Source organism: Clarias gariepinus, chromosome 11, assembly GCF_024256425.1.
Source record: "Clarias gariepinus isolate MV-2021 ecotype Netherlands chromosome 11, CGAR_prim_01v2, whole genome shotgun sequence".
NCBI classification, from domain to species: Eukaryota; Metazoa; Chordata; class Actinopteri; order Siluriformes; family Clariidae; genus Clarias; species Clarias gariepinus.
In genome coordinates this window covers 881029-897734 of record NC_071110.1, presented here as the reverse complement: position 1 = coordinate 897734, position 16706 = coordinate 881029, and the positions used below count along the sequence as shown (strand labels likewise).

The 16706-nt window shown below is 39.8% G+C and overlaps 1 protein-coding gene across 6 annotated transcripts in view; it reads left to right on the top strand.

Moving 5' to 3' along the window:
- Positions 1-5707, top strand: part of pld1a (phospholipase D1a) — a 28178-nt gene extending 22471 nt beyond the window's left edge. For 5 of the 6 annotated variants that reach the window (XM_053507374.1, XM_053507373.1, XM_053507370.1 and 2 more), the window contains exons 23-28: positions 26-75; positions 1272-1406; positions 2069-2222; positions 2711-2828; positions 3901-4093; positions 4429-5707. In XM_053507374.1, the coding sequence (XP_053363349.1) occupies positions 26-75; positions 1272-1406; positions 2069-2222; positions 2711-2828; positions 3901-4093; positions 4429-4460 (682 nt within the window). In that variant the 3' untranslated portion in view covers positions 4461-5707. The remainder of the gene's footprint in view (positions 1-25; positions 76-1271; positions 1407-2068; positions 2223-2710; positions 2829-3900; positions 4094-4428) is intronic. The other variant, XR_008361343.1, reaches the window with a different exon arrangement.
- Positions 5708-16706: the final 10999 nt, after the last annotated feature.

Below are 16706 nucleotides of genomic sequence, written 5' to 3'. Positions count from 1 at the left end.
TGTGTGTGTGTGTGTAATCTCTCAGGACTATGAACAGAGGAGAATACTCCATCATCTCACAGCTGAAGAGAGAAAGTAAGAAATGCTAATTCTGTCTCTCACTGTCTCTCAGAGTCTAACCTGTCTGTCTCTCGGAGTCTAACCTGTCTGTCTCTCTGATGGGTCTAACCTGTCTGTCTCTCGGAGTCTAACCTGTCTGTCTCTCTGAGTCTAACCTGTCTGTCTCTCAAGAGTCTAACCTGTCTGTTTCTCTGATGGGTCTAACCTGTCTGTCTCTCGGAGTCTAACCTGTCTGTCTCTCTGATGGGTCTAACCTGTCTGTCTCTCTGATGGGTCTAACCTGTCTGTCTCTCGGAGTCTAACCTGTCTGTCTCTCTGATGGGTCTAACCTGTCTGTCTCTCTGATGGGTCTAACCTGTCTGTCTCTCTGATGGGTCTAACCTGTGTGTCTCTCGGAGTCTAACCTGTCTGTCTCTCTGATAGGTCTAAACTTTCTGTCTCTCTGATGGGTCTAACCTGTCTGTCTCTCGGAGTCTAACCTGTCTGTTTCTCTGATGGGTCTAACCTGTCTGTCTCTCGGAGTCTAACCTGTCTGTCTCTCTGATGGGTCTAACCTGTCTGTCTCTCGGAGTCTAACCTGTCTGTCTCTCTGATGGGTCTAACCTGTCTGTCTCTCTGATGGGTCTAACCTGTCTGTCTCTCTGATGGGTCTAACCTGTCTGTCTCTCGGAGTCTAACCTGTCTGTCTCTCTGATGGGTCTAACCTGTCTGTCTCTCGGAGTCTAACCTGTCTGTCTCTCTGATGGGTCTAACCTGTCTGTCTCTCTGATGGGTCTAACCTGTCTGTCTCTCGGAGTCTAACCTGTCTGTCTCTCTGATGGGTCTAACCTGTCTGTCTCTCTGATGGGTCTAACCTGTCTGTCTCTCGGAGTCTAACCTGTCTGTCTCTCTGATGGGTCTAACCTGTCTGTCTCTCGGAGTCTAACCTGTCTGTCTCTCTGATGGGTCTAACCTGTCTGTCTCTCTGATGCGTCTAACCTGTCTGTCTCTATTGGGTCTAGCCTGTCTCTCTTACTCTGATAGGTGTAATCTGTCTGTCTCTCGGATTGGTGTGACCTGTCTGTCTCTCTGAATGTGACCTTGTGTCTGAATGTGTCTGTGTCTTTGATGGGTGTGGCCTGTCTGTTTGTCGGAGTGTGACACTGATTGGTGTAACCTTTCTGTCCCTCTGGTGTGTGTGTGTGTGTGTGTGTGTGTGTGTGTGTGTGCAGTGAATGATCAGTGGATGAACTACATCTCGTTCGGGGGTTTAAGGACACACGCTGAGTTGGAGGGTCGACTCGTCACTGAGCTCATTTACGTCCACAGCAAGATGCTGATCGCAGACGACACCACCGTCATCATCGGTGAGACACACACACACAAACATAGACAGACACATGCATGCACACACACACACGCACACAAATACACAAACAGAGACACACAGATTTTAGTAGGCGTTAGTTTCACTGGACAATGAGTCAAACGTGTGTAGTGCCTGAGTTAAGTGTGTTAAATTCGTCTGCTCTCCACATGCTGCAGACGGCTGGATTATTGTCTGGATTTCTTGTTTTGTCTGTACTTTTATTTTAGCTGGTAACTGCTAATAGCTAATTAAACCCTTCTTAAAAACTAAAGAGAAGGACTGAACCGGTGGAGTTAAGCACAGAGTCAGGAAAATGTCTCTTCTTATATAAGGTCACAGTGGAGGGGACACTCTGATTGACTCGTCTAAGCTCCGGTCAGTACTGGAATTGGACAGTGGCAAAAACCAAAGGGACTGGAGACCAGTCTGAGTGTCTCAACATGACCAAAAAGAGATTTTGATATACAGTAATAGGACCCTTTAAAATTAGAGTTAAATCACAAACCTATGTGACTGTTCAGCTAAGTGAAGAAACGTTTACAACGTAACCTAAAGGCCTGAGTGTAACGTGCAGCCTTTTACATCATCTCTGCAGGTAGAACTCTGTCCGTCAGACAGTAGAACTGATGGACGTTGTCTGCGTGTTGTCTGGGTTCTCAGGTTCTGCGAACATTAATGACCGGAGCATGCTGGGAAGGAGGGACAGTGAGGTGGCCGTGATCGTGGAGGACACAGAGAAAGTGGCGTCGGTGATGGACGGACAGGAGTACCAGGCGGGAAAATTTGCCCTGCAGCTGCGGATCGAGTGTTTCAAGTATGACACACACACACACACCCACACACACACACACACACGTGATTACAGATATTCATATTAAAACAATGACAAAAATCCTGGCTACAAAAATAACCAATATTACAAATGTTCTGTAAAATAGGAAATAATTAATCTAAATGATAAAACATCACACTACATGTAGTACGAGGAAACTTCTCTCTTCTGCCAGTTCAGGACCAGCGCCAGAGTAAGGCCTCGTCAAATTTACGTCTTACACCCACACTCACCATGTGGGGGCACCAGAGGGTCGTAATAATAATATTGATAATGATGCTAATGATGATAATGATATAGTCCTGAAGGTGTCACAGGGACGTGTGTGATGGACGCTTGACATAAAAATGGAAAAAATGTCCAGAGATTAGAGAGGTGTAAGAGGAATAAACCAATCCAGCTATTCTGTGTGTGTGTGTGTGTGTGTGTGTGTGCGTGTGCACATGAATAATGGCATGTCGTGTTTCCAGGACGATTCTTGGTGCCTTCACTGATCCCTCAATCGATGTGTCTGATCCAATCAGCGAGCGCTTTTATAAAGAGGTTTGGATGACGACGGCGAGCAGAAACGCGTCCATCTACGAAAAGGTGTGCTATCTCTCTCTCTCTCTCTCTCTCTCTCTCTCAAACACCTCATAAGGAAAACTGTAGCTAACCTCAAGTCTTTACATCCGCGACATTTGGCAGACGGCCTTATCCAGAACGACTTACAAAAAAATGCTTTGAAGTTTCCATCTTCAGCTTCAGCTTCACGTAGAGTAATATCCACCGCAAGGGTACCTTTAAACAGGAGCAATCCATAAGAAAATATGTAAAAGTCCCAACTGGGCTTAATAAGTCCAAGTACAGGGATCATGTAGGATCATAACTTTAGGTCAAAACCAACAGAGTGGACGACAGCAGATACAGCAAGAGAGCAACAACAACAACAACAACGAAATGTTAAATAACTAAGGTGAAGACCTGTATTGCTGAGTTCACATCTATTTTTCTCTTTAGAACCATGATTGAAAATTCTTCTACAAATATTAATGTCTGTTCAGCTTGAAAAAATTCACACGAGGAAGATGAACTCATCAAATATTAGGCCTATATGGTCGAGTGGCCAGACGGAAGCCACTCCTTAGTAAAGGCACATGGCAGCCCGTCTGGAGTTTGCCAAAAGCATGCAGACAATTCCTTTGACTTCATGCTGGGTTTGTGCTCTGACATGAACTGTCAACTGTGGGACCTTATATAGACAGGTGTGTGTCTCTCCAAATCATGTCCAATCAACTGAATTTACCACAAGTGGACTCAAATTAACCTGCAGAAACATCTTAAGGATGATCAGGGGAAACAGGATGATCAGGGGAAACAGGATGCGTCTGAGGTTAATTTTGAGCTTCATGGAAAAGGGTGTGAATACTTATGGATATGTGCTTTCTCAATTTTTTTTAATAAATTTGCAAATTTCTCAAGTAAACTTTTTCATGTTGTTATTATGGGATGTTGTGTGTAGAATTCTGGGAAAAAAAATTTGAATCCATTTTAGAATAAGGCTGTGACATAACAAACTGTGGAGAAAGTGATGCGCTGTGAATACTTTCTGGATGGACTGAATGGATGGAATCTCTTTAATGCTCATAACTAGACGTGTGTGTGTTTGTTTGTGTTGCAGGTGTTTCGTTGTCTTCCCTGCAGTTTGGTGCGGAATCTCCAGGAGCTTTTAAGCTTCCAAACCAAACCCGGTTTAGATAAAGAAGACCCAGCTAAAGCTCAGGAGATGCTGAAGAAGATCCGAGGCTTCCTGGTTCAGTTTCCTCTCGACTTCCTGAGCGAGCAAAACCTCATGCCGTCTGTCGGCACTAAAGGTACGACCGCAGATGTGCTGATGTTAAAATAAGTTGATAATGTGCTAATAGGATAGCGTAGCAGTCACATGTATGATCAGCTGTTACCCGTAACGTTCCTAGCACATGCACACGCACCAGACACGTTCAAAAGTATTCCTGCAAAAAAAAAAAAAAACAACACTTAAGGATTTTTTTTTAGTTTCACCATGAATCTTTTTAACACTGAACTAAAACTGTAATACTGTATGCTACGAATGCTACTCCTAGAGCACTTTATTATAGCATGAAGGTCTTGGTACACTTTAGTAACTGCGTATTATTATAAATGTTTTATGAATCCTTTGTTCATTCAGAAGCCATGGTGCCGACTGAGATTTGGACCTGATGCTGCCGAGTTCACAGGACAGCTGAAGATGGAGTGACTCATGAGGACAGATTCTCCAGACGGTTCTTCAGAGTGCCTTGATGAACATCTGTGCTTTATTTTATACCCAGTGTTTGTCTAAAACACAGTTTAAAGTGATTTCAGTGCTTACAGGCACGACTGAAAGTCTGAAACTCTTTTTATTTCTATGTAGGAGCAGGTCACCTGGGTACCCGGCGTTCTTCCAGAAAAAATTTACGTAATCAACATCATGTTCGGTTCTTCAGTATTTATTATAAATAGCACTTTTAGCCGTGGTGCCAGTTTACCACTTCACCTCTGGACCTGGAAAAGAAGAGACTAGACTAACATTCAGCCAGATCACAGCTAGATCCAAAGCTAACTGAGGCTAACTAGCAAGTTGGTCATGTTGGCATTACGTTAGTATTTTCATTTAAATCACAGAAAGACTCGGGCAGGTTAAATAAATTTCTAATTACAAGAACCTTTTTCTTTTCTCTGATGTTTGTCGAGACTTTCAGGAAGTTTTGTTCAGGTAAACAAACCAATGAGAGAAGGACGCATCTTAAATACAATTAATATCAATTTATAATAATCTCAAACTTTTGTACTGTACCTGACTGTTGTGTATGTGTGTGTGTTGGGAGGGTGGGGGTTAAAAGAAATGTGTACGTTGATTTATTACATTTCTTTTCTTTTATAAACCTGTTTGTTTGTTTGTATAATTGTTTTTTTCCCCTATAAATTATTCTCTATAATTTTCACTACAAGGCTCCCAAAAGTCTGGATCAAATGTGATATTTTTCTTATTGTTTCTGCCGTAAACAGACCAGGTGGCTTTGACACTAATGATCCAACATCGAACAGAACCAGACCTACAAACCACTGGACTTTTCTCCTTTCGCTGATCTGAAGTCTGTAGTTGATTAGGACCGGCCCAGAACAATTGCTGCACTAAAGAGGAAATTGTCTCTGCGTGAAAGATCATCAGTTCTTCAGATTCATTGTTCAGTGAATCGTCAGTGTTCTTGTTTGCAGCACATACTGTTCACGGGTACCATCGAATCACAGGCTGTCAGTTTGAGCATTTGCTGTAATTTGTACTTTTAAGTATATTTTTTATCTTTGGATCCAGACTTTTGGGTCGCTGTGTACTGGGCGCATCTGTAGCATTTTTGCACACTTTTATTTCTTGTATTTTTTTGTCTTTAACAATCAATCAATTAAACACTATTCTATAATGATAATCTATTGTACTATAATTCTCTCAGTCTCTCCTTCTCTATAGCACTCATCCTGGGACTCGGGGTAATAGGCCAGGGTACGCCCTGGAAGGGGTGCCCACCTATTACAGGGCACAAGCACACACACACTACCCTCACACACTCTCTCACACTACCCCACAACCCCTCCTACCCCCTTAAACCACGTCAATCTGGCCTTACTGACTTTATCTCCAAAACATCTAACGTGGGTTGTCCCTCTGATGAACTCATTCTTGATCCTATCCATCCTTGTCACTCCCAAGAAGAACCTCAACATCTTTAGCTCTGCTACCTCCAGCTCTGCCTTCTGTCTTTTCTTCATTGCCGCTGTCCCTAAGCCGTAGAGCATCGCTGGTCTCACCACTGTCCTCTACACCTTTCCTTTCATTCTCGCTGATACTCTTTTATCACACAACACAACTGACACTTTTCTCCACCCATTCCAACCTGCCTATAGACGCCTCTTCACCTTCATTCCACACTTTCCATTGCTCTGGCACCGTTTACCCTAAGTACTAAAAGTTCTGCACTTTTTTTTTATTTTTTATTTTTTTATCTCTGCTCCCTGTAGCCTTAACATTCCACTTGGATTCCTTTCATTCACACACGTCTTCTGTCTTGCTACAGCTGACCTTCATTCCTTTGCCTTCCAGAGCATACCTCCACCTCTCTAAATTTTCTTTCACCTGTTCCCTGGAAACATCATAGTCCATGGAGACTCCTGTCTAACCTCATCTGTCATCCTGTCCATCACCAGAGCAAACAAGAAGGGGCTCAGAGCCGATCCTTGATGCAGACCCACCTCCACCTAGAACTCTTTTACACCTACAGCACATCTCACCACGGTCTCACAGCTCTCATACATGTCCTGCACCACTCTAACACACTTGTGTAAAAAAAATTATAGTCTTTCCCAACCCAGACGTCACTCCTAAAACGTGTATTAAAACATGTTTATTAACCATAGATTTAGGTTAACTTGAAAATAAAAAATTTAAATCTTTCATATCTGAGCTAGTCAGCTAATTAGGTTTCTTAGTTAGCTAGCTGGTTCCAGTAGAGTTGTGTTGTTAATTTATGTTACTGCATGTACAGTATGTAGCACCTCGGTCCTGGAGGAACGTTGTTTTGTTTCACTGTGTACTGAACTGTATGTGGTTGGAATGACAATAAAAGCCTACTTGACATATCGTTTAATTATTACAGAAATGTTTCTTCTGGATCTCGCTAATAAGTAAATAATATGGGTGATGTACAGTATCTATTCAGATACAGTATGTGAGAACAGGAGGTTTTCTTTCCTAAAATGTTTTAAAGGTTCAGTCAGAAACAGCTCAGTATTCAGTTTAACTCCGCTGAATCCAGAGTGCTGCATGTATTCTGTTACTGTTACACTGTAATACACTACAATACCGTTCAAAAGTTTTAAAACACTTTCTAACTCAATGATGGTTCCTGATTTTTATTTCTTTCTACATTGTAAAGGAAAGCTGCACCCTAAAAAATGCTGGGTTAAAAACAACTCAATCTGGGTTGTTTTTAACCCAGCTGCTGTTATTTTAACCCAGCAAAATGGGTTAAATATTCAACCCAAATGCTGGGTCATATTTAACTATAATGCTGGGTTAATTCTACCACATAAATTGGTTAAATGTTCTACCCAGATGTTGGTTCATTTTAACTGGAATGTTGGGTTAATTTTACCTCACAAATAGGTTATTATTATTTTTATGTTTTACAGTGAATCTGTAAAAAAAAAAAAAAAAAAAAATACCCACGTCTATTAAACAGTTAAATTACTTTGATATACTGGTTTATTACAAAAAAAAACTTAAAAGTTTTGCAAACCATACATATATGCAATAAACAACATCCTATTAAATGTTCATAGAAAAAACGTTTATTTTTCAAAAGCACAAGAACAGATAATCAACAGCGACATCATTACTATACTATTATAGTATATAACACAAATAGGCTGAGGCAGCTTCTACAGAGCAGGATCTCTCTGTGACATTAGATATCTTTTCTGCAGAACAAAACTATCCAGCCCTGAGGTCCGTACTTCATACGTCGCTTGACACATCCGAGATGAATTGACACATCTAGGATGAGATCATCGTGCTAATTACGATCCGGCTAAGTTGGTTCTTTGAGCACACCTGTGGTTGATGATTAGTAGAGCTGGATTGAGTTGTCTAGGATTATTGCGCGCTCGTGCGTTGGTTTAAAAGGCGATATGATCGACAGTAGAAACACTGATCACAAGTCCTCTGATTGGTTGACGAAATGGAAAAAGAGCGGCTCAACTTTTTTTTGTAACACCATATGCTGAAATGCCCCTTTGCCATGGATTGCCCCCCCTACATAATCGCTATCAAATATTATATTAGAACATAAATTCATAGGTTAATGGTTTACAAATTACAAATTACATGAGACAATAAAATAAAATAAGCAATATGAAAATAAATATGTCGTATATGAAAAAATAGAAATATTATGTATACTTTTATATTGTTTATTTTATAATAAAATTAGTTTCGTCCAATTCATCATTATAAAAGATTAATTTTTAATATATATATATATAAATATTTATTAGCATATTTTTATGACAAACCCCTGAAAAATAAATGTTACAAAAAAAACATTATACAAGAATTTGTATTAATGGTCTCGACGGCTGTCTCGTGCCGAGGGTTTATTATAATAGTAATATCATATTTGATAATAATAAACCTATGAATTTATGTTCATATATAACATTTGATAGCGATTGTGTGTGTGTGTGTGTGTGTGTGGGGGGGGGAGTCCATGGCAGGGGGCATATACTTTTCTTTTTCCACGTGAGTCAGTCGTGCTCTTTAACCAATCAGATGTGACCTCGCCATTTCAACCAATCATAACCAAGCAGGAGCTCAGGCTAAATCCTGTTTACATGAAATAAAGCTGCTCCCGAGCAGGTTCAAGCTTACGGATATGTTGCTATGACAACAAATGCTAGAAGACGTACGAAGAACGGACCCCAGGTTATGTTTTAACATACAAACACTGTCTATGACTTTTCAAGTAGGCCGCGCTATTTCATAGCAACATTACAAAAAGTCCTATACAGCAGCACACTGCTTTGAAGTATATAAAAATATAAAATGCCTTGAAGCACACATCAACCGCCCTAAGTAGTGTGCATTGCTCCAGAGCCTGTCCCACCAGAATGACGAATGCCTGAGAGCAGCGCTGGTCATCATCTCCCAACGTCAGGATGTACAGTAGGGGTACGGCCTTGACACTTCAGCCTGCTGGAGGTATTCCACCATGTTGGTGCCAACCTTAGAAAGAAATGAAAAAAAGTTAAAAATTTGTTGAATAACAAAGATTAAACTGCCTATCAATTTAATGTGTAACAGGATTTATACTAAATAAAAAAATGACAAAGCTAGGGTATAGGTAACCTGAAACAAAAACATGGAGACAGCTACTACCAAACAGTCTGTACAGCTGACTGATAGTTAATTTAGTCTGAGTCACAAGTAACTTTGGTTAAAGAGGGCTACCTGGTTATCTTACATGCAGCAGTAATATTTACATACTACTACTACTACTACAGGGGGAAAGGTGTAAAATATTGTTATAACTCGGGAGAAACGCGGCGACTTTTGACCGCAGAGTAAATGACTAACTAGTGAAAAACGGGAGGTTAGCAGGTGTGTATATTTGTGAGAGGGTCAGTGTTTTGTAACACCCCAGCATTTTATTGTCTCAAACAGTAAGATTAATACAGTTCTAATGTTAATTAAATGCTAGCGTCATGCTAATACTACAGTTACAGTTTCGTCACCCTGCAAACATTCTACAGAGAAAGATAAAAAGCTCAGACATCTTATCCGTTTCCTTCACACACAGGTGGGGTTCTTTGGCTAACTATAGCAGCTATTGTCAGCTAAATTATCTTACCTCAGACCAGCTTGAAAGTTTAAGTGTAACCTTAACACGGTAACAGTAATAAATCTCACATAGAGTAATAATATTTCAGTCATATGTGACTATGCTACTTCTGCTCTGTAAAGACTTCATAACGCCTCTAATCTGAGGGGCTGGTTGTTAATTGGTCATTTTTCAGGCTGATAACTCTAAATGAACTTCTCGTCTGAGACAGAGGTAGGTTTTGGTCTCGCCCTCCTGGGACGGTCTTCATGAAAGACAGTCTCATTATGGTGCTGGACGGATTTTGCAAATGCACTTGACACAATACTGTTCTTGCAAGAACTATTACAGAAAGGCCGACCTCTGTGTCTTAAAATAACAACTAACTGTTGTTTTTCTTGTTGTTACGTAATTACCTAATCCCATATGTGTTATTTTATAGTTTTGAAATCCCCAGTATTGTTGTAGAATGTAGAAAATAAATCACTAAACAAAAACAAAGGAATTTGCAAGAGTTCTAAAACTTTTGAACTGTAGTACACAGTATACACTCACCTTATTTGATTAGGAACACCTGTTCAATTTCTCATTAATGCAGTTATCTAATCAACCAATCACATGGCAGTTGCTTCAATGCATTTAGGGGTGTGGTCCTGGTCAAGACAATCTGCTGAACTCCAAACTGAATGTCAGAATAGGAAAGAAAGGTGATTTAAGCAATTTTGAGTGTGGCATGGTTGTTGGTGCCAGACAGGCCGGTCTGAGTATTTCACAATCTGCTCAGTTATTGGGATTTACACACACAACAATTTCTAGCCCACATGGAAAGAATCTATATGAGGATTTATGCAAATATATAAAACCTATATGCAGTATATATATGCACATATATCCTCACCTATATGGGGATATATGCACATATATGAAGCCTATTTGCAGTATATATGCATATATATGATAATATATCGAGGGCGGGATCGAGGGCGGCATTCATCCAGGCTCTTTTCTGTTCTGGCACCTAGGTGGTGGAATGAACTTCCTCTAGATGTCCGTACATCAGAGACTTTGACTATCTTTAAACGACGACTCAAGACGCATCTGTTTCTCCAGTACTTGGACTAACCCCCCCCGAAAAAATAAATAAATAAAAAAACACTTAGATGTGTTGGACTAATGGTACTTAGTTATTAACCTAGTTAACCCAGTGTAAGTATGTATCCAATGTTGTAAACATTAAAGCACTTTTTGTAAGTCGCTCTGGATAAGAGCGTCTGCCAAATGCCTAAATGTAAATGTAAATGTAAATATATGTGTCCTGCATATGGGCAAAATTGAGGTGCATATATGTGCATATACAGGCCATATAGGTCTCCTGTATTGCTTCTTTATATTCACATATAAGCCCTATATGTACATACAAGATATGTCTCCTATATAGCTCATGGCAGGATCTGGTCATTTTAGCTCATATCTCACTTTGGTGTCATACATGATGCGCTCATATTTTCTATTATCAAGGCAATAACTAAGAACTAACTAAATAAAAAAAAAGCAAAAAACTTATGTGCGAACACGTGAAATTGGTATCACATGTAATTGGCATGTTATGGAATTTAACTATAGTTATACACATTTTAGAATTTCTGTCGCACTTTATTATCTGCTGATGACCCGAGGCAGGACACGCCCACACGCCAATCACACGGAAATTAGTCCGGCTAATTTACATACTAGGCCACGCCCCCGGACACCGGCATGAAAAACACACACACAAAGACAGGCTTGAGTTTACGCACAGGTTCAGTTTTCTGCACGTTTGAAAGATGACGCGCTACTACACATCCAAAGAAACTCTTCAGAATGTTCTGGAAAGTGGGAGGAGTTTACATTTACCTCAGAAGAAGACTGAGTGGCTCTGACGACGAACGGGAGCATTTTGAAGAGAGAATAGATCCAGGAGGACACACTGGGTAAGTTATTAAGTCTTATATAACTCTTATTCTGATAATATTAAACTAATATTAGTAAATATTTTCCTCACTTCAGCTAGCTCTTGTCAGCTTGTATGACACATTGGCTTTCAATGCCATTTACATAGTTTAGGTAAATCATGCTAACATGCTGCCTATGTAGCACAAACATGATATTTCCCGGTGGCTAAGCTAATGCCTTATGGAGTTTACAGATGTTTATAAATGTTCTAATGTATTTCCCCTTGTTTTGGATAGCTTTAGATTATGGTTGCTAATATGTATTTGGCTCTGTTTTGGTTAGCTTATAACACTGTTTCATATCTTTATCATTAATCTGCATTTATACATAAAATCCTATTAACTATTGGGAAGCTAAGCAAGAATCAGTATGAAACATGAAAAAGTTTTTAAAAGTTGCCAATAAATTAATATTGTGATGTGAAATTATTTTTCAGATTGAAAGGGCTCTGGGGTGTTTTGCCAGGCAGAAGCGTGGAGAGCAGCCCGCCTTGCCACCTCTGCTACTGCCATGGTGCGGAATCTGCTGCTGGGCACCTTCGACTTGGAGAGTCGGAGCTGCAACCTGAATGGTACAAAACATGTTCCTAATCTCTTCTGTCCTTGAAAAAAAAAAACAAGTCAGTCATATTCTGTGGAATAAATTATGTTTGTGTGCGGGCCATCGCTTTTTTACTTGCCATTTTTGTATTATCTTGAACCTCAAGAAAACGTGATGTGTATATAAAAAAACTCTTGCTTTCTCCACCTTCATTTTACCCCCTTTAATAATAATTTTGAAATATTACTTTAAGGTGAAAAGCCAACCAGAGGGGATGGGGAGCAGCTGGTCGTGTTTATTAGGCATTGGAGACTGCATAAGGTAGGGCACCCATTATTGTTACTGTATCTGCTTGGGACCTATATACTAATTCATCGCTTGCTCACTTCTTAATCCTACCTTTACTTTAAAGCCACATTTCTGGGGTATTGCGCTATAAGGTGTGTAGTCCTCTATTTTGTAGAACATAGTGTAGCAAATAACCTCGTGGCACTAATTGTTGTCGTCTGAAGTTTTAATAAATAATCATTTATTATTATTATACTGTCTTATTATTTTTGTCTTTTCTAGATGCTACATTGAAGAAGTGGCCGGCAGCCACCCGAGGGCAGACAGGCACATCTATCAATGCAAAGCTCTCAAAGCTGAGAAGGTCCTCAAAATATATATATGTTTTCTTCCTGTTGAGTTTTTTTTTTGTCTTATTTTTGTTCTTGTACTTTATTTTTGTTCTTTTACTATTTGATTGTTCTTAAAAAAATAAAAAAATTAAATTTCTACATTTTGGGCTTTTATTTATGTTGTCTAACAGCTATGGATTTTAATAATTTTACTAATATCTTGGTAAAAATATAGGTGCATATATGCACATAGGTACATGTATGCATGTATATATAGGTACATATATGCACGTATATATGTACATATAATATAGGAAAACGGCCAATTTTATATATGTCACATATATGTCTATAGGTACATATATGCACGCATATATGCACGCATGCATATATGTACACATATATGTGCATATAGGTACATATAATATAGGAAAACGGCCAATTTTATATATGTCACATATATTAAAAACCTATATCAAACCTATATTAAAACATATATGTTTTATATAGGTTTTTTTCGTGTGGGAGGGTTTACAAAGAATGGTGTGAAAAGGGAAAAACATCCAGTATGCGGCAGTCCTGGGGGCGAAAATGCCTTGTTGATGCTAGAGGTCAGAGGAGAATGGGCCGACTGATTCAAGCTGATAGAAGAGCAACATTGACTGAAATAACCACTCGTTACAACCGAGGTATGCAGCAAAGCATTTGTGAAGCCACAACACGCACAACCTTGAGGCGGATTGGCTACAACAGAAGAAGACCCCACCGGGTACCACTCATCTCCACTACAAATAGGAAAAAGAGGCTACAATTTGCACGAGCTCACCAAAATTGGGCAGTTGAAGACTGGAAAAATGTTGCCTCGTCTGATGAGTCTCGATTTCTGTTGAGACATTCAAATGGTAGAGTCAGAATTTGGTGTAAACAGAATGAGAACATGGATCCATCATGCCTTGTTACCACTGTGCAGGCTGCTGCTGGTGGTGTAATGGTGTGGGGGATGTTTTCTTGGCACACTTTAGGCCCCTTAGTGCCAATTGGGCATCGTTTAAATGGCACGGGCTACCTGAGGATTGTTTCTGACCATGTCCATCCCTTTATGACCACCATGTACCCATCCTCTGATGGCTACTTTCAGCAGGATAATGCACCATGTCACAAAGCTCCAATCATCAGCACCTTGTTGAATCAATGCCACATAGAATTAGGGCAGTTCTGAAGGCGAAGGGGGGGGGGTCAAACACCGTATTAGTATGGTGTTCCTAATAATCCTTTAGTTGGGTGTGTGTGTGTTTATTTATATATATATATATATATATATATATATGTTAATCTCATCTGACCATCTGCTTTTTTTTTCTCAGTCGTAACTGCATGTAACCTTTTTGGAGGAGTGGCTTATTTCTCGCAACCCTCCCATACAAGCCACATTTGTGAAGAATTTGTGATATTGTCGTCACATGCACACAATGATGACTCTTTAAAATAAATTTCTGCAACTGCTTCAGAGTTGCTGTAGGCCTCTTGGTAGCCTCTTTGGCCAGTTTCCTCCAAGGTCTTTGAATCAGTTTGGGCGATTTTCTGATCCATTTACATTTACATTTACATTTAGGCATTTGGCAGACGCTCTTATCCAGAGCGACTTACAAAAAGTGCTTTAATGTTTACATCATTGGATACATACTTACACTGGGTTAACTAGGTTAATAACTAAGTGCCATTAGTCCAACACATCTGAGAAGAGTTTTATTTATTTATTTATTTATTTATTTTATTTATTTATTTATTTATTTATTTTTTGGGGGGGTGGGGGTGGGGCGGGGTTAGTCCAGGGAGTGTCTGTGTTGTACCAGACACCTTCCACTTCATAATAAGTCTTCACTGTGTTACAATTTTTTGTGTTAATCTCCGGAATGTGGCTGTGCACAGCTTGCAATCTTTTGACAATGTGTTAGGTTTAATTGACATGAGAAGTGTGTCCAAGCTAAGTTTTAAGCTAAGAGAAGAAGAGTTTTAGCTTGTTGTGTCTGCAGCACCTTGATAAACTTACCGGTCTGGGCCCGATCGACCGGGAGAGACAAACAAACACACATGGAGGCATGATGTCTGAAGATCTCTGTTTATTTTCAGCAAAGAGAGCACAATTAAAACTGTGTTACGTCCCGGACATCAAAAGAACCAGCCATGAACATTTTAGTCATAGAGGGACCTGAAGACAGACAGGAAAGAGGAGATACATTTACATTCTCCTGATTAAACAAAAGGGTTCTAGTGGGCAAGAGCCATTTGGATGTATCCTCGTCCACATGTATCCACAGCTGATCACAGTTGAAGGTCAAATGGCTTTGTATATCATTGACATGATTGAAGGTGATTTGTAAACTCAACCAGATGCTAGTCATTTTAGTAAGAAGCAGGGGTTCTCCAAAATCAACAATTGATTTATTTTTTACTTTTTTTTGCTTTGGCAGTATGTTTTGGGTCATTGTCATGCTGAAAGACCTCATTCAAATTTTTTCGATACATGGCCCCGTCCATAGGCCACTTACTGCGGCAAAGTCGGCCTGTACCTTTAGCAGAGAAACAGTCCCAAATCAAGATGTTTCCACCTCTCCGCTTGACTCTAGGGATGGTATTCTTGGCAACTTACTGTAAGTTGATGCCAAAGATTTCAATATTGGTCTTATCTGATCACAGCACTTCCTCCAATCCTACTTTGTTCTTTGGCAAACTTCAGACGGGCCTGTGCCTTCCTGAGAAGGGGGCACCTCACCTTTCTCATCATTATTCCTCATTAATCATTTCAGTTAGATGGCGATTGATGGTTATTTTGTAGTTCTTCCTTTTGCTAATAAATGCTCGAACAGTTGTCTCCTTCTCTCCAAGCTTTTTGCTGATGGTCTTGTAGCCCATCGCAGCCTTGTGTAGGTGTACAATCTTGTCCCTGATGCCCTTTGACAGCTCTTTGTTCTTGCCCATGGTGGTGAGGTTTAAATGGAAGATAAAGAGTTATTTAAAACAGACTCTCAGACCAGGTCAGCTGCTGTTAAAGGCTTTTCAGGCTTCAAAAAAGACACATCATTTGCAGAGAATATCTCTGGAGAACCAGACACAAATAGTTTTTAAGCCATCCCAAAACAGTTTAAATGGCTTTGGCAAAATATCATTGGAATTTATCAAATGTGCTACTGCTACTCAAGTTTATCCAATGCTTTGCATCGTTTTATTTAGTTTTGTTTGCATTAATTAAGAAAAAAGTATTGTGTGTGCTGTACCACTATCGTACATTCATCCAGTGATAACAAATCACACCATCCCATAGTACGGTTTTAGTTTACTGACATACAGTAGGGACAATAATTATTTGATCCCCTGTCGATTTTGTAAGTTTGCCCACTTAAAAAGAAATGGAGGGTCTATCATTTTTATTATAGGTATTTTTTAAGGGGTTAGACATAGAATATTGATCAAAAAATCAGAAAACATCATATATGTTGTAAATTTAGTTGAGTAAAATAAGTTTTTGATCCCTTACCAACCAACAGTAATTCTAGCTCCCACAGAATCGTGTGCTCATGTGGTGCAGGGAATAACTTAAAAAGGTGCTCCTAACAACAACTTGTGTATAAAAGCTGTTAAGGTGATTATTTGCAACCGGAAAATCACCCTCTGTCTGGAGCTCCATGCACAATTTTCTCTCATTGGGTAGGGATAATCATGAGAAAAGTGAGGGATCAACCCAGAACTACATGGAGATAATTGTGAATGATCTCAAGGCAGTCACCAAACCATCCATTGGTTTCAATCAAAGTATTGAAATCCTTAAGTGCCGGCCAGGTCTCCTTTATCAAGCGCCGGCAAGGTCTCCTCCATCAAGGATTCACGTGTACAGGCCCGTCTGA